The sequence below is a fragment of the Bombina bombina genome, chromosome 1, assembly GCF_027579735.1.
Source record: "Bombina bombina isolate aBomBom1 chromosome 1, aBomBom1.pri, whole genome shotgun sequence".
Classification (NCBI taxonomy): Eukaryota; Metazoa; Chordata; class Amphibia; order Anura; family Bombinatoridae; genus Bombina; species Bombina bombina.
The window spans coordinates 282,424,178-282,447,122 of record NC_069499.1 but is presented as its reverse complement, the minus strand read 5'-3'; the positions used below and the strand labels follow the sequence as shown (position 1 = coordinate 282,447,122).

General features: G+C 37.6%; 1 protein-coding gene across 1 annotated transcript in view; it reads right to left on the bottom strand.

Annotated features, from left to right (window-relative positions):
* Positions 1-22,945, bottom strand: part of DDX18 (DEAD-box helicase 18) — a 33,712-nt gene that overhangs the window by 8,968 nt on the left and 1,799 nt on the right. Inside the window, exons 3-10 of the mRNA XM_053698011.1 lie at positions 17,457-17,585; positions 16,207-16,342; positions 12,711-12,811; positions 12,305-12,504; positions 12,099-12,213; positions 10,961-11,100; positions 5,713-5,874; positions 5,351-5,503 (exon numbers count right to left, since the gene is read on the bottom strand). Of these exons, the coding sequence (XP_053553986.1) occupies positions 5,351-5,503; positions 5,713-5,874; positions 10,961-11,100; positions 12,099-12,213; positions 12,305-12,504; positions 12,711-12,811; positions 16,207-16,342; positions 17,457-17,585 (1,136 nt within the window). The remainder of the gene's footprint in view (positions 1-5,350; positions 5,504-5,712; positions 5,875-10,960; positions 11,101-12,098; positions 12,214-12,304; positions 12,505-12,710; positions 12,812-16,206; positions 16,343-17,456; positions 17,586-22,945) is intronic.

Sequence of the window (22,945 nt, the reverse complement as noted above, 5' to 3'; positions counted from 1 at the left end):
CCGACTCAACATAGGCATGATGAATTAAAGATTTCAACCAAGATGCCAAAGAAATGGCAGAAGCTTTCTGGCCTTTTCTAGAACCGGAAAAGATAACAAATAGACTAGAAGTCTTTCAGAAAGACTTAGTAGCTTCAACATAATATTTCAAAGCTCTAACAACATCCAAAGAATGCAATGATTTCTCCTTAGAATTCTTAGGATTAGGACATAATGAGGGAACCACAATTTCTCTACTAATGTTGTTGGAATTCACAACCTTAGGTAAAAATTCAAAAGAAGTTCGCAACACCGCCTTATCCAGATGAAAAATCAGAAAAGGAGACTCACAAGAAAGAGCAGATAATTCAGAGACTCTTCTGGCAGAAGAGATCGCCAAAAGGAACAAAACTTTCCAAGAAAGTAATTTAATGTCCAATGAATGCATGGGTTCAAATGGAGGAGCTTGAAGAGCCCCCAGAACCAAATTCAAACTCCAAGGAGGAGAAATTGACTTAATGACAGGTTTTATACGAACCAAAGCTTGTACAAAACAATGAATATCAGGAATATTAGCAATCTTTCTGTGAAAAAGAACAGAAAGAGCAGAGATTTGTCCTTTCAAGGAACTTGCGGACAAACCTTTATCTAAACCATCCTGAAGAAACTGTAAAATTCTCGGAATTCTAAAAGAATGCCAGGAAAAATGATGAGAAAGACACCAAGAAATATAAGTCTTCCAGACTCTATAATATATCTCTCTAGATACAGATTTACGAGCCTGTAACATAGTATAAATCACAGAGTCAGAGAAACCTCTTTGACCAAGAATCAAGCGTTCAATCTCCATACCTTTAAATTTAAGGATTTGAGATCCTGATTGAAAAAAGGACCTTGCGACAGAAGGTCTGGTCTTAACGGAAGAGTCCACGGTTGGCAAGAGGCCATCCGGACAAGATCTGCATACCAAAACCTGTGAGGCCATGCTGGAGCTACCAGCAGGACAAACGAGCATTCCTTCAGAATCTTGGAGATTACTCTTGGAAGAAGAACTAGAGGCGGAAAGATATAGGCAGGATGATACTTCCAAGGAAGTGATAATGCATCCACTGCCTCCGCCTGAGGATCCCGGGATCTGGACAGATACCTGGGAAGTTTCTTGTTTAGATGAAAAGCCATCAGATCTATTTCTGGAAGTTCCCACATTTGAACAATCTGAAGAAATACCTCTGGGTGAAGAGACCATTCGCCCGGATGCAACGTTTGGCGACTGAGATAATCCGCTTCCCAATTGTCTATACCTGGGATATGAACCGCAGAGATTAGACAGGAGCTGGATTCCGCCCAAACCAGAATTCGAGATACTTCTTTCATAGCCAGAGGACTGTGAGTCCCCCCCTGATGATTGATGTATGCCACAGTTGTGACATTGTCTGTCTAAAAACAAATTAACGATTCTCTCTTCAGAAGAGGCCAAGACTGAAGAGCTCTGAAAATTGCACGGAGTTCCAAAATATTGATCGGTAATCTCACCTCCTGAGATTCCCAAACTCCTTGTGCCGTCAGAGACCCCCACACAGCTCCCCAACCTGTAAGACTTGCATCTGTTGAAATTATAGTCCAGGTCGGAAGAACAAAAGAAGCCCCCTGAACTAAACGATGGTGATCTGTCCACCACGTTAGAGAGTGTCGTACAATCGGTTTTAAAGATATTAATTGAGATATCTTTGTGTAATCCCTGCACCATTGGTTCAGCATACAGAGCTGAAGAGGTCGCATGTGAAAACGAGCAAAGGGGATCGCGTTCGATGCAGCAGTCAAAAGACCTAAAATTTCCATGCAAAAGGCTACCGAAGGGAATGATTGTGACTGAAGGTTTCGACAAGCTGAAATCAATTTTAGACGTCTCTTGTCTGTCAAAGACAGAGTCATGGACACTGAATCTATCTGGAAACCCAAAAAGGTTACCCTTGTCTGAGGAATCAATGAACTTTTTAGTGAATTGATCCTCCAACCATGATCTTGAAGAAACAACACAAGTCAATTCGTATGAGATTCTGCTAAATGTGAAGACTGAGCAAGTACCAAGATATCGTCCAAATAAGGAAAAACCACAATACCCTGTTCTCTGATTACAGACAGAAGGGCACCGAGAACCTTTGTAAAAATTCTTGGAGCTGTTGCTAGGCCAAACGGCAGAGCCACAAACTGGTAATGCTTGTCCAGGAAAGAGAATCTCAGAAACTGATAGTGAGCTTGATGAATCGGAATATGCAGATATGCATCCTGTAAATCTATTGTAGACATATAATGCCCTTGCTGAACAAAAGGCAGGATAGTCCTTATAGTTACCATTTTGAATGTTGGTATCCTTACGTAACGATTCAATATTTTTAGATCCAGAACTGGTCTGAAGGAATTCTCCTTCTTTGGTACAATGAAGAGATTCGAATAAAACCCCAGCCCCTGTTCCAGAACTGGAACTGGCATAATTACTCCAGCCAACTCTAGATCTGAAACACATTTCAGAAATGCTTGAGCTTTCGCTGGGTTTACTGGGACACGGGAAAGAAAAAAATCTCTTTGCAGGAGGTCTTATCTTGAAACCAATTCTGTACCCTTCTGAAACAATGTTCTGAATCCAAAGATTGTGAACAGTATCGATCCAAATTTCTTTGAAAAAAACGTAATCTGCCCCCTACCAGCTGAGCTGGAATGAGGGCCGCACCTTCATGTGGACTTAGAAGCTGGCTTTGCTTTTCTAGAAGGCTTGGATTTATTCCAGACTGGAGATGGTTTCCAAACTGAAACTGCTCCTGAGGATGAAGGATCAGGCTTTTGTTCTTTGTTGAAACGAAAACGATTATTAGCCCTGTTTTTACCCTTAGATTTTTTATCCTGCGGTAAAAAAATTCCTTTCCCACCAGTAACAGTTGAGATAATAGAATCCAACTGAGAACCAAATAATTTATTACCCTGGAAAGAAAGGGAAAGTAGAGTCGATTTAGAAGACATATCAGCATTCCAAGTTTTAAGTCATAAAGCTCTTCTAGCTAAAATAGCTAGAGACATAAACCTGACATCAACTCTGATAATATCAAAAATGGCATCACAGATAAAATTATTAGCATGTTGAAGCAGAATAATAATGTTATGAGAATCATGATCTGTTACTTGTTGCGCTAAAGTTTCCAACCAAAAAGTTGAAGCTGCAGCAACATCCGCCAAAGATATAGCAGGTCTAAGAAGATTACTTGAACACAAATAAGCTTTTCTTAGAAAGGATTCAATTTTCCTATCTAGAGGATCCTTAAAGGAAGTACCATCTGCCGTAGGAATAGTAGTACGTTTAGCAAGGGTAGAAATAGCCCCATCAACTTTAGGGATTTTGTCCTAAAACTCTAATCTGTCGGACTGCACAGGATATAATTGCTTAAAACGTTTAGAAGGAGTAAATGAATTAACCAAATTATTCCATTCTCTGGAAATTACTTCAGAAATAGCACCTGGAACAGGAAAAACTTCTGGAATAACTACAGGAGATTTAAAGACCTTGTCTAAACGTTTAGATTTAGTATCAAGAGGACCAGAATCCTCAATTTCTAATGCAATTAGGACTTCTTTAAGTAAAGAACGAATAAATTCCATTTTAAATAAATATGAAAATTTATCAGCATCAACCTCTGAGACAGAGTCCTCTGAACCAGAAGAATCATTAGAATCAGAATGATGATGTTCATTTAAAAATTCATCTGGATAAAGAGAAGTTTTAAAAGATTTTTTATATTTACTAGAAGGAGGAATAACAGACATAGCCTTCTTAATGGATTCAGAAACAAAATCTCTTATGTTATCAGGAACACTCTGAACATTAGATGTTGAGGGAACTGCAACAGGTAATGGTACTTTACTAAAGGAAATATTTTCTGCATTAACAAGTTTGTCATGACATTTAATACAAACAACAGCTGGAGGAACAACTACCAAAAGTTTACAGCAGATACACTTAGCTTTGGTAGATCCAGCACCCGGCAGCGATTTTCCTGAAGTTTCTTCTGACTCAGATGCAACGTGAGACATCTTGCAATATGTAAGAGAAAAAACAACATATAAAGCAAAATTGATCAAATTCCTTAAATGACAGTTTCAGGAATGGGAAAAAAAAAGCCAAAGAACAAGCTTCTAGCAACCAGAAGCAATGAAAAATGAGACTTAAATAATGTGGAGACAAAAGCGACGCCCAAATTTTTTTAGCGCCAAATAAGACGCCCACATTATTTGGCGCCTAAATGCTTTTGGCGCCAAAAATGACGCCACATCCGGAACGCCGACATTTTTGGCGCAAAAGAACGTCAAAAAATGACGCAACTTCCGGCGACACGTATGACGCCGGAAACGGAAAAGATTTTTTGTGCCAAAAAAGTCAGCGCCAAGAATGACGCAATAAAATGAAGCATTTTCAGCCCCCGCGAGCCTAAAAGCCCACAGGGAAAAAGTCAAATTTTAAGGTAAGAAAAAATGATTGATTCAAATGCATTATCCCAAATATGAAACTGACTGTCTGAAAAAAAGGAATGCTGAACATCCTGAGTCAAGGCAAATAAATGTTTGAATACATATATTTAGAACTTTATAAAAAAGTGCCCAACCATAGCTTTATAGTGTCACAGAAAATAAGACTTACTTACCCCAGGACACTCATCTACATGTTTGTAGAAAGCCAAACCAGTACTGAAACGAAAATCAGCAGAGGTAATGGTATATATATATATATAAGAGTATATCGTCGATCTGAAAAGGGAGGTAAGAGATGAATCTCTACGACCGATAACAGAGAACCTATGAAATAGACCCTGTAGAAGGAGATCATTGAATTCAAACAGGCAATACTCTCTTCACATCCCTCTGACATTCACTGCACGCTGAGAGGAAAACCGGGCTCCAACCTGCTGCGGAGCGCATATCAACGTAGAATCTAGCACAAACTTACTTCACCACCTCCATAGGAGGCAAAGTTTGTAAAACTGATTTGTGGGTGTGGTGAGGGGTGTATTTATATGCATTTTGAGGTTTGGGAAACTTTGCCCCTCCTGGTAGGAATGTATATCCCATACGTCACTAGCTCATGGACTCTTGCTAATTACATGAAAGAAAATAGTTTAAAAAAAAAAACCTATAAACTAGTATCATGAAAATGTTTCACACCATTCATATCGAAATTTGTCTTGACAACAGGGTACGTTTTTTGCACTGAACCACCAAAACAGACACACAGCTTTGAATAATGTCTAAATAAGGATAAACTTTGTTGATTTGCAAGGCCTGTCCAGACACTAAATGGTTAACATAAAAGCATGACTAGGGAGCTCACCTTAGGATCATCTGGAGGGTCATACTGGACAATCCAATCCACCTCAGGGATATCCAGGCCTCTTGCAGCAACATCTGTGCATAGCAGAATCCCAGTATCAGCATTACAGAACTGAAAGAAGGTTGTGGTCCGTTTGGTTTGTTTTTGCCTTCCCTGTGAAGCAAAATGAGTGAAACAATGAAAAAAGAAAATGTACAATAAAAAAAATCATAACATCTTGCTCCAAAAATAGGCATGCAACCGTTTAATTCAAAGTCAAAACTAGAATGTTCAGATTAAAAGTTGCTTCCAAGCAAACCCGGAAAGGGAGTTTTCATTTAACACTTCTATATTTCATGCACAAAGAATCCTTCATTACTCACATGAATTGCCATGACAGGTAGGTCAATGTAGTTGAGAAGTTCATAATGATATTTCACTGACATACAGGAAGAGAAGAAAACCATCATCTTCTTCTTGCGGTTCTTCTTCAGGAATGTGAATAGTAAAAGAAATCTCTTCTCAGAGGCACAAACAACATAACCCTGAAAATTAGAGACCACAGTTTTAAACTAATACTAAACTCTTAAAAAGGGACAGTCTAGTCAAAATTAAACATTCATGATTCAGATAGGGCATGCAATTTTAAACAACTTTCCAATTTACTTTAATCACCAAATTTGCTTTGTTCTCGGTATTCTTTGTTGAACGCTAAACCTAGGTAGGCTCATATGCCAATTTCTAAGCCCTTAAAAGCCGCCTCATATCTCAGTGCATTTTGACAGTTTTTTCAGCTAGACTGCGCTAGTTCATGTGTGTAATAAACATTGTGCTCACTCCTGTGAAGTTACTAAGGAGTCAACACTAATTAACTAAAATGCACGTCTGTCAAAAGACATGAAATAAGTGGGCAGTCTGAAGAGGCTTAGATACAAGGTAATCAGAGGTAAAAAGTTTATTAATATAACCTTGTTGGTTATGCGAATGCGAAACTGGGGAATGGCTAATAAAGGGGTTATCATTTTCCCCCCCCCCCCCCATTTTAAATTTTTTTTTATTGAGGTTTTGAGGAAATTATTACAGACAATTGTATTTAAAATATTATACAGGCATACAAGAAACTCAATTCAATACAGTAACCACTGTACCAGGATTCAAGATAGTATCTGCAAGGAGTATGGATCGACCTAAATTAGACCTCCGTTTTACATTTTAATATACCCCCATTGAACAGGAGGCCACTCTTGGGCCTATGTATTATCATGTGGTAATGAGAGGGGGGATTAATAAAGCTTAGGGCCACTCTTGGGCCATGATGATAATGGTACAATCCAAATTTTATAATTAACTAGAAAATAGTAGTGTAAAAACTTGCGCTGTTGTAATGTATAAGAAAACACAATGGTAGGGCTGCAACAACTAATCGGTAAGTTTGATCATAAAAATAGTTGTCAACAAATCTCATTATCAATTAGGTGGTCAGCGATTAGTTGGTCAGTTGCACAGCACCAGCTGCTTTAATCTGATCATCTACTGCAACTAAGATTGTGCAAAAAAAATTAAATCTATTGTTTTAATCTTTTTTTCTATCCGATTAATCGAACAATAATCATCCGATTAATCGGATAGAAAAAATTATAATAAATAAAAATGTTTGCACAATACCATGTGCAGGAGTTCATTGGATTGAAGCAGCTGGTGCTGTGCAATTAAGCAACTAATCGTTGACCTCCTAATTGATAATGAGATTCTTTGACAACTATTTTTATGATCAATCTTACCGATTAGTTGTTGCAGCCCTACACAATGGCGAAGTTTAGAGTCTGGGGGAGTGAGCAATCTTGGACAGTATTAGCCTTACGTGCAGTATAATACAAAGATAAACTCCTTAAAATAATACGGAATACATTAACTGTATCGCATATCAGGGAAAAGGAGGACATAATGCACTGGGTCATTACACATTAAGTGCTGAAAGCACCAGATCTTATAGTATATGACAATGACAGGCATTAGTAGGTTATATAGCAATAGAATAGTCATAGGAGGTAGTGTTTCAATATGTTAAAGATCGTTAAAGGTGTAAAAGAAAGGGGTTAGTCAGGTAGTGTTACTAGAATATAATCCTGTCATTGCTTGCAACACATATCTTTGTACTTGAGCTAGTATCTCTAAATAACAAGCCTGGGAGGGCATAGTTCAAAATTAAAATACAGATAAACATCTAAGATTGTATGAGCATGACAGATCTAGCATACATTACTGTTATGTGTGCTGCGCATATGAATACTTAATTTTAAATACATAACTTCAATAATATTTGCAATAACCAATGCAGTCTGTATAATTGTGAAACCATCCTGTCTAAATATTAAAGACAAACACACAATGCCATACTTAACAAAGGAACATAACTAGACGTCCAGAAGTGGGGGGTATAAACATCATAGCTCCTGTATCCGAGCCTCCTAATTTTTTGTTTTTTGTAGCCGGTTTAAATGTTCAGCAAAGTCCTGCATGAGTGTCTGATTTCAGGAAATATATCCGTCATAAATTGGTTTAATGGTCCCAAAGAGTGGCAGGGTGATAAACAGTTACTATTGCTGATAAGGGCAAACAAACAAGTAGGGTCTTACACCTCACCTTATCGGAGATGAACGCTTCAACCTATCCCCACTCTACTCGGGTCGAAGCTTAGCCGCTCATGGTGACTCGTCATGAGTAACTTTATGCTCAGTGATCCAGGAGTGGGGAGGTCAAGTGTTGTTGAAAATTTCCCAAACATGCTCCGGTAACTATAAGCGGAAGATTTACCGGTCCCTAGGAGGTTATGAGCAGAAATCCCAGATGGGGCCGGAGTTGCTGGAGTGCCGACCTTTGATGGCGGGTATGATGTTTTCCCATACCGGCTCTCATCAAGTGTGGTCAGTATGTCCTTTCCTTTAGGTCTCGTCACTGCCAAATGGGAGCCGTGATCTGGATCGCTCCATTGTCTGAAAGTATGAGTAGGAGCAGGGTCCTGTCCATGTGGGTGTTGAAGCTGCTTAGTTGCGTCCCCGGGCACATATGATGGAGTCTCCATAGTAGTGGTATGAGCTCCTGATTGCATCGTCATTCTTGGGTCAGAATTATCACTGACATTGCGAACGGTGGTCCCTGTGTGTTTCTCCTCTCTTATGTTAGGTTCAGGAGGATTCACTTCCTGCACCTCTGTTTTCTTGCAGCTGCAGTAGTCGGAACGAAATGCTTTCTCTATAATGTTGCAGAGATGGATTCTTTGGGACTCCAAGATTGTGCTCAACATATCTATAATCTGGGTATTCTCCATAATTTAAATTAGCGCTTGAATAGTGATGTAGAGCAGTTTTATAGCAGTGCACTGGCTACTCATAACCCGTATTATTGCTTGCGGAGGGGGGGGGGGGGGGGGGTTGCCGCAGGCCTCAACGCTTCAAATCGTTTTTTTCTGGTGCAGAACTCGGCACAGTCTAAAATCAAAATGATCAACAGGATCTGTAGAATCCAGTCATCAAAGTGTATAAGTTAGATGGCTTCATAACCAACTGATAGGTGGCAAGTTATCAGTATCCCACACGCAGCTACCAATTTCGCTACCACTCAAGGTGCTGCCTGGAGACACGCCCCATCTATCTTTTTAAACAATAAAAAATTCTGTACCTTTAAGTACCAACAATCATCCGATATATTATGTAACAAAAAAGCAAAATGGCGTTCTTTGAAAACATAATAGCAAGCAGCAAGTTGTTAAAATTAGGGGATGTGCATTTTGTCGTTTTGTTAGCTGCCAAATGTGGGAGAAAATGACCACTCGCGTTATTCGGCTCTTTTTGGAGCTGGATTTTTCTTGTGAAAATACAACACAAAGATATGTGCAAATCCAGATTTTAGTGTGTCGCACTTTCACAAGGAGGAATACAGACATATAGTTATAATGAAAACCTCTGGACACAGGAAAAGCAGAAGGAACATAGCATATCTTCAGATTGCAATATATAATAATTACGGGTAGTAAAAAGAAATCGGCTATATACATTCATTATTCAACACCCTTTCCTGTAATTTAACTTTGAAAATAGTGGATTTTCAAATTCTAAGAATTTTAAAGTGCACAGACTTCAAAGCCTGCTATACATCCACCACTAATTTGCCTCAGTAGCTGTGATATGATACATACTGCAAAACAATGCAGACTGTATTAACAAAAAAACTACAGCAAACCAGATGTTAAGGCTATCAGAAAGTGTTCAAAGTTGGATGGAAAACACCAATTACAAGGTGTGTTTTATGTTTCTTAAAACCCTTAACGGGTAAGTTGGATGTATTTTTTACTTGCAGGGGTTAAATAGCCCGGTACTGGCAGACACCGGAGGAACTGTACTATAGACAAATGCCTCGGGGGAATGAGCCATGTTGTAGTAGCGTCTCAGAGCTTGCGGAAAGACCCACACTATTGCAGGGTAAAAAAAAAACCTTAAAGGGACATTATAATCGTTTTTGAAGAAAGAATCATTAAAAAAGATTATGCTTTCATTTAAAAATTTTCAATAGGCATCTATTTTTTGTTTTAAGCAGTTTTTATTATATTCACCTTTATAATGTATCTGTGATTTACTGCCCACTGAAACTGATCATTTACAGCCTAATAAACAGTGCGGTCGGACGACTTGCCAGAGCCACTGAACATGCGCACATTAGCTCAGCAGTCATTTTCCCACATACGCAGTGTCTCAGGCTAGGCAGAGTGGAAGAATAATATGTTGTAGTAAAGATCAAGAGCTCCCTGCATATTAACACCAGGCAGCCCGTGTCTGCAGCTCATATCATTGCAGACTTCCCTGCACATAAAAGCTGCTCAGTGTTACCTTGTTTGGGAAACAGCTTTACAGAAGCTGATAAAAAAAAAAAAAAAAAAAACGGGAAGAAAGGATCCTTCACACTGCATTGAGGTCATCTGAACATTTACAGCCCTAGTTATATCCCCCTCACATGCAGTTCTGAAGTGAATCAAACAAGGCTATGGAATATTTAGATAACTCCTGTGCAGTCATGTGTGAAGGATCGGTACTTCCTTAAAATAGCAGCTGCTGTAAAGCTGTTCCCTAAACAAAGTAAATACGGTGCAGCATGCAGAAGCAAAAATGTTATGTGCATGGAAGTTTGCAATGGTATGAGGTTTAGCAATGTAAATCCTGTACTTTTAATATGGAAAAATATGATGCTCCCTAAGCAGTGAACTATTCTACATTTTGACAGCACCATGTATGACAGTAAATGTATGAATACCCGCTTGTGTAAACTCACTACCACGGCACCAGCAGGGAAAGCCCCTTGAGATTAGGGGGCGGTTTTACATGACGAAAAATAAATATTTATCATTAAAGGGGTAATTAATTCACATCTTTTTACTGAATTATTTTACAAATAAGCTTCATGTCCATAACATATGTGCTGAGAAATAAATGTATGCATTAAAAAAAAAGGGTACTTTTATTATGGATCTTTAAGAACATGCAATGTACAGGATATGTCCGTATCGTTAAGGGGTTAAACTATTCAAAATGAGAAACGCATTAAATAAGGACAAAAAAAGCAGCATAGAAGTTACAGTACCTGTTCCAGTCCATCCACAGTGGCTGTTTCTTTGTGGTCATCCACTCCCACATATAAAGGCTCCCTCTTAAGGGAGATCCTAGCAAGATCTTCCACCTTGCGAGTCTGAGTGGCAGAAAACAGCATTGTCTGTCTGCGTTCTGAAAAACAGGAAATATAAAATAAACTCATGCATCTTAAAATAATTACTTTGAATTGCCCCACCACTCGGTAAAAAACAAAGTACAAATAAAAAGTAACCAGATAACAGTATTTTTATAAAGCTATGTAAAAAATAATCAAATATTAGCAGTCAAAAATAATTTTAGAAGTACCTTCCTGGATTTGGGACATGTCCTTGTACAGGTTACATAATTCTCTATCTATTGTATGAGAATGACACTAACTTCACTGATAGCAAGTGACATACACCCAGGCCATGCAAACACAAATCTTTACTGTAAAACATTGCTGGTGACACAGTGATTGGATTTCCATAACAGCACAGTATGAATGGATGAATAGTACTGAAAATCTGAGCTTTAGAACAGTACCTTGTGTGCATCTAAGTTCATTAGATATAAAAACATTTTTGTTCTCATGTAATAATGTTGGACACTCGCAGTATTGAGAGAGAGTGATCAGATAAGGCATGGATATTCAGGATTATATTCATTTTATCTTAACAACCTTAATCCAAATGTGGGTCTTGCACAAAAACCTAAGTAATGCTACTCTAAATCAATCTATACATAAAAGGGACATGAAACCCAATTTTTTTTCTTTCATGATAGAAATAGAACATTCGATTTTACTACTACTTTTTAAATTTACTTCTATTACCAATTCTGCTTAATTCTCTCTGTATCCTTTATTGAAGGAGCAGCAATGCACTACTGGAAGATAGCTGAATACAACAGTAAGTCAATGACAAGAGGCATATTTGTGCAATCACCAACCAGCAGACTTGTATACTCTATCAGAATTATGAAATAAATATTGTGGAATTCATGTCCCTTTAATTACATGCACTTTGCTTCTTACAGCTGGTTAACAACATTAGAATGAATATATCTATATATATATCTATCAAACAGAATCCTCAAATAAGCCTGTATTTTCATGTTAACACTTTCTGTACTAGTTAGGACAAACTTACTTGGCAGCAGATTTATTATTTGTTTCATTTCCTGCTCAAAGCCAACTTCTAGGATCCGATCTGCCTCATCAATAACCAGACACTGCAGGTTTTTGTACATGAAGCCAGGTGTGTTCTGCAGTATAACAAAATAAGGCAGAGCATTAGAAAACACAGAAAATCTACAAAATATACTGCACAAATACAACAGAGGACAATTAACGTGCCTGCATATGGTCCAGCAGTCTGCCCGGAGTTGCCACCACAATGTTTACCCCATTAGCTAGTTTTTGTGCCTCTGCTGATCGATTACTGCCTCCCATGACCAAACCGAAGGTATGAACATGATGAGTCATAAGCTCCTTTAGGACCCCATATGTCTGCATTGCCAGCTCTCTTGTGGGGGACAAAATGAGGACACCAGTACCTGACATGGTTGGAAAAAAAAAAAAAAAAAAAAAAAGTAGGTTAAACAATTATACAAAGGGAAAAGAGGGAGACTGGATAACAAGAGAGGATGAAGCTGGCCCTAAAGAGAATGAGAGACAGCTACAGCTTATTGTATAAAGGAGTTATGACAAGTATATCAAATCAGACATCATTAGACAAGCAAAGATTTCTTAAAACGCTCACCATTCCGTGGCATAAATTTGAGTTTATAAACCAATTCAATTGCTGGTATAAGGAAAGCCAAGGTTTTACCACTCCCAGTGCGGGCAGCAGCCAGAACGTCCCTAAAAATAGCACAAAACGGGAAATGTAAGTTTTCTGATCATGAAATATGCTTCACAAATTGAGATAGTCTTTAGCTTCTATCACATTCTGTTAAAGGGACACTCAGGTTTTATTAAATTTTCATGATTCAGATACAGCATGTAATTTTAAACAACTTTCCAATTTACTTCCATTAAAAAAAAATGTGCACAGTCTTATATTTACACTTTGAGTCAACAGTTCCTACTGAGCATGTGCAAGAACTCACAGACTATACGTATATGCATTTGTGATTGGCTGATTGATGTCACATGGTACAGGGGGAGTGGAAATATACATAACTTTGAAAATGTGTTAGAAAAGAATCTACTACTCATTTGAAATTCAGAGTAAATTCTATTGTATTGTCTTGTTATCTTGCATTTGTTGATTATGCAAATCTACTGTGTTTAATAGTCCTTTAATGTCTATGGACATCATGAAATATATATATATATATATATATATACATACACACACAGGTGGCCCTCGTTTTACAACGGTTCAATTTACACTGTTTCAGAATAACAACCTTTTTTTTCCAGTCATGTGACTGCTATTGAAAAGCATTGACAAGCAGTGCATTTATTAAAATAGCCAGTAGGTGGAGCTGTCCGCTTGTGGTGCAGCAAAGCCAAGCAAGCTGAAATTAATCCGTTTTTACCAGACCTGAGCTATCAAGCAGATTTCAAAGGAACAAGAACTTCCTGTATATAAATCAGTCCAGATTGGAATGCATAGAAAGAACTGTTTGCAGAAAAATGCAAGTGAAGTCTGTGTTGTGTGATTATTTTATTAGGTGTATAATGCTGTTTAGCAAATGTTTTTGTTCATTTAAATTAGTTTAATCATATATGTGTTGTGTGATTATTTTATTAGGTTTATAATGCTGTTTAGCATTTAAAGTCTTCATTTCAAAGCTTTAAAAATAATGTATTAGGTGTTACTTATGACAATTTTGAGAGGGGCCTGGAACCCAACTCCCTCACTTCCCATTGACTTACATTATAAACTGGGTTTCAATTTACAACGGTTTTGATTTACAACCATTCCTTCTGGAACCTAACCCCGGCGTTTAAAAATTATTAGAAAGAAATCTACTACTCATTTAAAATTCAAACAAGGTACTTTTGCAGAGTATTTTTTATTATACATTTACTAATTAAGCTATTTTAATGTGTTTAGTGGTACTTTTCAACTGTTTTTAACATTAAAAATAAATAAATTAGCCAAACCGGAATAACAATGTTCAGTAATGTTTAAGAAGTTAAATATGCAAAATAGATAGTATGGTTACCAAGATAAAGGCTCAAAAGACCCTTATATTTTGATATATTTTCAACATAGCGAGTAGAAGCAAACAGCTGAAAAAATTAAGTTAAGACATGTTCAGTAGAGATTTGGTTGTTGTCCCAGATATCAGTCATTATGGTACTAATAGCCTGAAGATCAGAGTATCTTCAGTGGTTTCCTATAGCATTATATAAAGGTAGAAGCCAGAAAATCTTTATCTGTCTCTCTTCCATATTTTTATTGAAAAACAATTTTCTTTTTCTAAAGAGAAAAGAAAGAAAAAAAACCTTTTTTCATGCTTGTGGGGAGTGTCAATGTTCACCAATAGACTTGTGTAAGATTTATTTATTAGCTAGTAAGCTATCCCCACAAGCAGACATGCCAGATTATTGTAAAACTGCATGAAATTGCAGCTTCACAACGTAACAGCTTTGTTTTAGTATATTTGTATGTTTGACTAATTTCCCTGTTTCCCAGAATCCCCAGTGCCCTTGCTAATCAATCACAACCTCTACATGTATATATCATTCATATTCTTCTACTAAAAGACATTTCCAACCCTGGTGTCCCACAGGGTTGTGTTCTGTCTCCCTTGCTCTATTCCTTATATACCAATGATTGTACTTCTGCAAATGAATCTGTGAAGTTATAGAATAGTGATGTCTGCAAATTTCAATAACATGGAAGTAGACAGGCTGGTAACATGAAGTGACGCAAACACTTTAGAATGAAATGTTCATAAAACCAAAGAGATGGTAATTAAAGACTGCATACAAATTCCTTGGCACAACAATGCAACATCACTTGAAATGGGACATCAACATTTTTACTATAATTAAAAAGTCTCAGCAACCTTTACTTCTTAAGGTAACAAACAATTTGACCCGTCTCAAACATAATTTGTTTTTATTCAGCCATCACTGATTCAGTTTTGTCATCCTCTATTTTAACCTGGTACAGCTCTGCTACTTGGGAGACTACACCAAATTGGGAGACACATTTAATGTCAACTTATTTCTCTTAAGGACATTTACTTTTCAAGGAATAAGAAAAGTAGGAACATTTGTATGTGATTTACCTCACCCGGGACATTGTTTTTTTTTAATCGTCTCTTGTTATTGTAGTCAAATGTTCAGTTTTACCAACTCGGACAAATCCTTTTCTGAATGGTTTTTCCCCAGGCTATTAATATAGCAAACAGGAATGCTTCTCTTATTTCACTTCCGGTACAGTAAATGACACTTTAGTAACTCTTGTGAATATATGTGATGGTTAGATTTGTACACTGCTGATTGCATTTGTTTGTTCATTGTCATCTGATACCTTTGCACCATGAAGAATTCCTTTTATATTTTTCATACTTGGGGATTAAATGATTCTATTCTATAAATGAATGAGCAAGTACATCATACTGATTTCTGTCCTACAATAATATCTACACTGAAACCACCTAATGTCCCTCACTGCTACTGGATACTTTTGCTTGTCAGGAACAATAATAGCTTTAAATGGGCATTCATATCAGATGGTAATTGGTTTTAAAGACTAAACTACAAAAATAGTTTAAAACTTTCATTTTAGAACCAGTTTGCATTGAGTAGCAGTACAGTGATGCACACCCTTAAAAGCTCAATGTATTGTATCTATTTTGCTGTAGTAATGCATTACAACGTTTGTTTCCCTATGTACAAAAAAAAAAAAAGTGTGGAATTTAGAGTTGAGTTCCTTTAAGATATTACATAGCTGAGTAAACTGTGGAGGGTAAATGCTAATGGAATTAACAATTTTCATTTTAAAGAAAAGGTAAAAACAAACAAGTTATGTATATTACAATGTTATCTTTTCATTAAACAAAATGTTTGGGGGAGAAGATACATTTTGGAGTTAAATGTCCATTTAACTTTTTTTTGTAGGCACATTTATGTCCCAAGATTGCACATTTTCTCACAGCTGTCCCTAGGTCTCATGCAGCCATCATTAGATAGCCAGTACAACAAAAATGTTCCCATTATAAAGCAAACCTATCTCATGAAGTAATGCACACATATACACAAAGGGAAGGCAGATATTGTGCTTGCCCTACCTGCCCTCCAGCAGGGGCCTTATAGATTTGTGCTGGATCTCAGTCATGTTTGTGAAACCCATCTCGACAATGGCTCGCAAGGTGTTCTCATTCACAGCATCAGCTAGAGAAGAGAAAGCTGTGTCCTCAAATGCACCTAAGTGGAGATAAAAAAATATCTATTAGTTTCAGACTATATTTTTTTTCCCCAAGCACTCAATTCAAAGTTTACAAAAGGGGCAACAATATGCAAAGCAATATATGTGTTAATAAACCAGAAGCATTCACATCAATAAGGAGCAGATGTTTCCCAAACATACACCAGGCACTACTATATTCACATAATAATTCAAAGAACAATTGTAAGTGCGCCAGTGTTAACATGAGGCAAATATCCTTTTTTTGTGAAATCTTATTTTATATTGAAAAATCAGATTTAACTTATTTTTAAAATTCAATTAAAATGGATACTGAACTCAAGTTTTTTCTTTTGTGTATCAGATAGAGCATGCAATCTTAAGCAACTTTCAAATTTACTCCTATTAATTTTTCTTTGTTCTCTTGGTATCTTTATTTGAAAAAGCAGGAATGTAAGCTTACGAGCTGGCCCATCTTCGGTTCAGCACCTGGGTAGCGCTTGCCGATTGGTGGCTAAATGCAGCCAAAAACAAGCAAGCGCTATCCAGGGTGATGAACCAAAAATGGGCCTGATCCTAAGCATGCATTCCTGCTTTTTCAAATAAATAGCCCAAGAGAACGAAGAAAAAAAAATGATAATTGGAGTAAATTAGAAAGTTGCTTAAAATTGCATGCTCTATTTGAATCATAAAGAAAAAAAATGTTGGTTCAGAATCCCTTTAAGACCGACGGTACTACATAAGAAAAAATTATTGGTGATCTGGCCATGCTCATAGGGAACCTAGTGTTCCCTGTACATAAGTAAATGTTTAGTTAGCTACACAATTACTAATACATTTCTGTGGAGAGTGCAAAAATAAACAAACATACTCCTAATTACATTATCTGAAACACAAAAAGGATTTGACAAGCTACAAGAGATACATCTACTCTTCCTCAGAAAGTATTGCTTAAAGGCACTTTTTTTTTCTCAAATCAACCAGATTACATAAAAGATACAACAGGATGTTTAAAATGTGAATATATTTAGTTGATATATTGAAACATTGTTTTAAATATATGTATTATATTAAATAATTAAACAAGAGAAATGCATAATCTTGCAGCAGACACAAAAGCAACTACTCCCATACCGCTCAATCCCATAGGCAAGCTGGACTCATCCTCCTCCTCTTCATCCCCCTTTTCAGGTAGGCTCTCTTCGGTTGAGTCTTTTACTTCCTCTGCAACTCCGTCCTCTGTGCATTTTGCTTTCTTAGCATCTACCATATACAATAAACCGTATTTGAGTGCAGATAGAGATAAATACAAATGGCATGCTATAGCAGGGTTATCCAATCTAACCACCTGGGGAACCAGTGTGCATCTTCAAATCTTATATGGCCTTTCATATTTTATAACTGCATACGATGCGAGTGTGAATATTAAAAGGGTATGAAACCCAACATGTTTCTTTCAGAATTCAGATAGATCAAATCAATTTTAAAACAACTTTCAAATTTACTTCTATCAATTTTTTTTTTAAATGAACCTCAGACAGATGCTGAGATTGATGAGCACACAGTAACTAATGCCCAAAAAAAAAGACAAGAATTCAGCACATATTTTCAAAGAAATCTACTGCAAGCATATTTATTTCTCCCATACAAATTACAAGGTAATATTATGGTTATTTTAGTGAAGGGAATATTAAACTCCTTTGGTGCACAATGTACACAAAAATATTAGCAGAAAGGAAAAGCAAAGAAAAAGAGGAAAACAAAAACAATGTGAAGATTAATGATCCAATACCAAAAAGTTAACATAAACAGTGCCGTATATTTTTTAAGGGCTGACAACACCACAGCCATCCAACAAGCTCCACCAATAGGAGAACAATGCTTGGGTGGGTTCAAACTACAGGATCTATGTCACCCTTTTAAATTCACAAATTTCCAGAAACACCCTGCCAATCACTAGCCCAAACTGCAATGCAGAAGGGTTTATGCTAGTGTGGGTAACACAAGGGATCTATGCTGACTGGAAGAAATATAATTAGATATGAAACAAATGTTGCCTACAGATCGCAACATTTATGATTCTAAGTTTAAAACTAACAGGTACAAAGTACACAACATGTTTAAACTGCAAGATGGAAAATGCTCTCATGAATCCAAACAAATGCAAGCTCCAGCAGCAAGGCCCAAATATTTGTTGGTAGCAGGCCACAAGCTGTATTAAAGGGCAGCAAAGTTCTGTATTATTATGCCGTCACCTGTGTGCATGTATGCATTATTAGTATAGCTCCAGTTTATTTACACTAAATGCGATACAAAGTTTACATGTTATAATTAAACACACAATTAAAAAGCGCCCCACACTCCACAAAACAGCTCACAAATTCAGCATAAAATTATAACAGTAGAGGATATATGTCTGTTAAATGACATCCAGGTTGCACAGAGTCTATCACAGATTATATCGATGGGTTGCTGCCACCACTATTACACGGTTCTGGAGACCGGATAAACTACAAGATATGAAAAAGAAAAGAAACAGGGCGCAACCCCTCTAAGTGTAATAAGTTAGTTACAAACAGATTTTATTACAAAGCGCAAATTCACACTCACAAGATAGAACCTCAAAACGTATGAGGTATGGTAAACACACTGGGGAACAGCTCAAGGTCTCTCAAGGCAAATATACTGCAGATCTCAAGTAGCCCCACTCAGTCTGGAGGTCCGGTGTATGATGTATCATTACATCCGTGTCAGATGACTCCACTCACAGATCCCGGTAAGCCTTATGTCCTTATACCGTCCGCACATATAATAAAACAATCCGTATGCAAAGTACATGCAGTAAATGATAGTCAAACTTGTATAGTATAAATACCACAACGCTCGATCCTCAATCTTGTGAAATTGATATTTGCCTTGAGAGACCTTGAGCTGTTCCCCAGTGTGTTTACCATACCTCATACGTTTGAGGTTCTATCTTGTGAGTGTGAATTTGCGCTTTGTAATAAAATCTGTTTGTAACTAACTTATTACACTTAGAGGGGTTGCGCCCTGTTTCTTTTCTTTTTCATATCTCAAAGTTTACATGTGCATAGATTGTAAACCCATTCGAGTATAGGCAATAATAGCCAAAATGAGCTTAAATTGTAAGGCATAATGAAGCGGCTGAATTAGTTTACACGTGCATGAAGTCGTAAGCACATATCCGTTAGTTGAAAGTCAATCCAGTACAATCTTGGCAGTAAAGCAAGACTCACTCCAGAAGTAACTTCCACTCAATCAGTTTATGTCCCAAGTCCGGCAATCAGAGGATGAAGTGGAGCGATGTGAGTTAAGTCTTGCTAGCATAGCAATATATAGCGTCCTTGCACTGGAACTCTTCGATATCAGCAAACTGGAACTAATCCAATATGGCAACTGCATAAACCACAGCCTATGCACGTTTCACCCCCCACTCACAGCTTTATAGGGCTTCATCCGATCCTCATACAATCTATGCACATGTAAACTTTGTATCGCATTTTATATAAGCGAACTGATGGAGCTATACTAACAATGCATACATAATAATACAGAACTTTGCTGCTCTTTAATACAGCTTGTGGCCTGCTACCAAAAAAAGATATGTGCTGCTGAAGCTTGCATTTGTTTGTATTCACGAAAGAGCATTTTCCATCTTGCAGTTTATACATCTTGTGTATTTCGCAACTGTTAGTTTAAAACTTAAAATCAAATATGTTGTGATCTGTAGGCAACATTTGTTTCATATCTAATTACATTTCTTCCAGTCAGCATTGATCCCTTGTGTTACCCACACTAGCATATACCCTTCTGCATTGCAGTTAGGGCTAGTGATTGGCTGGATAATACGTGTGAAATATTCTGGCAGTTTGTGAATTTTAAAAGGTGACAACGATCCTGTAATTTGAACCAATCCAAGTATTCTTCTCCTATTGGTGGAGCTTGTGGATAGATCTGGTGGTGTCAGCCCTTTAAAAAAAATATAAAGGCACCGTTTATGTTAACTTTCAGTACTAGACCATTAATCTTTACATTGTTTTTTTGTTTCCCTCTTTTTCTTAGCTTTTACTTTTGTGTACATTGTGCATCAAATGAGTTTAATATTCCCTTCACTGAGACTTACCATATTACATTTCCTTGTAATTTTTATGTGATAAATATGCTCGCTATATATTCCTTTGAAAAGATGTGCTGAATTTCCTTTCTTATTTTTGGGCATTAGCTATTGTGTGCCCATTAATCTCAGCATCTGCCTGAGGTTCATAAAAAAAAAATTATATATATATATATATATATATACACACACATACACACACACATACTGTTTAAGGGTCTGCACCAATAGCTACTATTTACTTCTATCAACTAATGACTGTTGATTGATTTAACATTAGCATCTCTTGCCTCTTTGAATATCATTTTTTGTTCTATTGGTATCTTTTGTTGAAAAACAGGGACATACAGGTTAAACTCGAAAAATTAGAATATCATGCAAAAGTTCATTTATTTCACTAATGCAACCTAAAAGATGAAACTAATATGAGATAGACTGATTACATGCAAAACAAGATAGTTCAAGCCGTGATTTGTCATAATTGTGATGATTACAGCTTACAGCTCATGAAAACCCCAAATCCACAATCTCAGAAAATTAGAATATTGTGAAAAGGTGCAATATTCTAGGCTCAAAGTGTCCCACTCTAATTAGTAATTAAGCCATAACACCTGCAAAAGGTTCCTGAGCCCTTAAATAGTCTATCAGTCTCAGTAGGAATCACAATCATGGGAAAGACAGCTGACCTGACAGTTGTGCAGAAAACCATCATTGACACCCTCCATAAGGAGGGAAAGCCTCAAAGGGTAATTGCAAAAGAAGTTGGATATTCCCAAAGTGCTGTATCACTTATGTGGAAGGGAAAAGTGTGGAAGAAAAAGGTGCACAAGCAGCAGGGATGACCGCAGCCTGGAGAGGATTGTCAGGAAAAGGCCATTCAAAAGTGTTGGGGACTTTCACAAGGAGTGGACTGAGGCTGGAGTCAGTGCATTAAGAGCCACCACACACAGACGGATCCTGGACATGGGCTTCAAATGTTGTATTCCTCTTGTTAAGCCACTCCTAAACAACAAACAACGTCAGAAGCGTCTTACCTGGGCTAAAGAAAAAACAGACCTGGTCTGTTGCTCAGTGGTCCAAAGTCCTCTTTCTGATGAGAGCAAATTTTGCATCTCATTTGGAAACCAAGGACCCAGAGTATGGAGGAAGAATGGAGAGGCACACACTGCAAGATGCTTGAAGTCCAGTGTGAAGTTTCCACAGTCTGTGTTGATTTGGAGAGCCATGTCATCTGCTGGTGTTGGTCCACTGTGCTTCATTAAGTCCAGGGTCAACGCAGCCGTCTACCAGGAGATTTTGGAGCACTTCATGCATCCTTCCGCAGATGAGCTCTATGGGGATGCTGACTTCATTTTTCAGCAGGACTTGGCATCTGCCCACACTGCCAAAAGGACCAAAACCTGGTTCAATGACCGTGGGATTACTGTGCTTGATTGGCCAGCAAACTCGCCTGACCTGAACCCCATAGAGAATCTATGGGGCATTGTCAAGAGGAAGGATGAGAGACATGAGACCGAACAATGCTGAAGGCTGCTATTGAAGCATCCTGGTCTTCCATAACACCTCAGCAGTGCCACAGGCTGATAGCTTCCATGCCACACCGCATTGAGGCAGTAATTGCTGCAAAAGGGGCCCAAACCAAGTACTGAGTACATACAGTATGCATGCTTATACTTTTAAGAGTTCTGATATTGTTCTATGTACAATCCTTGTTTTATTGAGTGCATGTAATATTCTAATTTTCTGAGATTGTGGATTTGGGGTTTTCATGAGCTGTAAGCCATAATCATCACAATTATGACAAATCACGGCTTGAACCATCTTGCTTTGCATGTAATGAGTCTCTCTCATACAGTATGCATGCTTATACTTTTCAGAGGTCTGATATTGTTCTGTGTGTTCACCTTTTAAGTTTCATTAGTGAAATAAATGAACTTTTGCGCAATATTATAATTTTTCGAGTTTCACCTGTATACTTAGGAGCCGGCCAATTTCTGAAGCACTATTTGGCAGCAGTTTTCACAAGAATCTTACCATTTGCAAGAGTCCTAAATGTCAGCACTATTTCCTGCCATGTAGTGCTCCAGATGCCTACCTAGGTATCTCTTCAAAACAGAATATCATGGGAACTAAGACCATTTGATAACAGAAGTATTCATTAAAGCATGTCATTATTAAACTCTGTTTAACCCCCTGAAGTGGTTAAACACTCTGGCTCTCTAGCTGAGCACAGCTGGTGATGAGCAGGGTTGTGTGACTGCCCCTGGTCAGGAACAGCATTCCTCCGTGGCTCCCAAGAATAACTTTATGATGATAATGGCAAATGTAAGTGCACAGCACCTACTGTCTGGTATTATGCCTTTTGATAGACCAGTAGAAGTTGGCACCTACAGAATGCCACCTACAAGCCCCCCAACCCCAGTATATGAAGAATGACAAAAGTACATGCCTACTGATGGACTAATACCATATGCTGCAGAGAGTACTG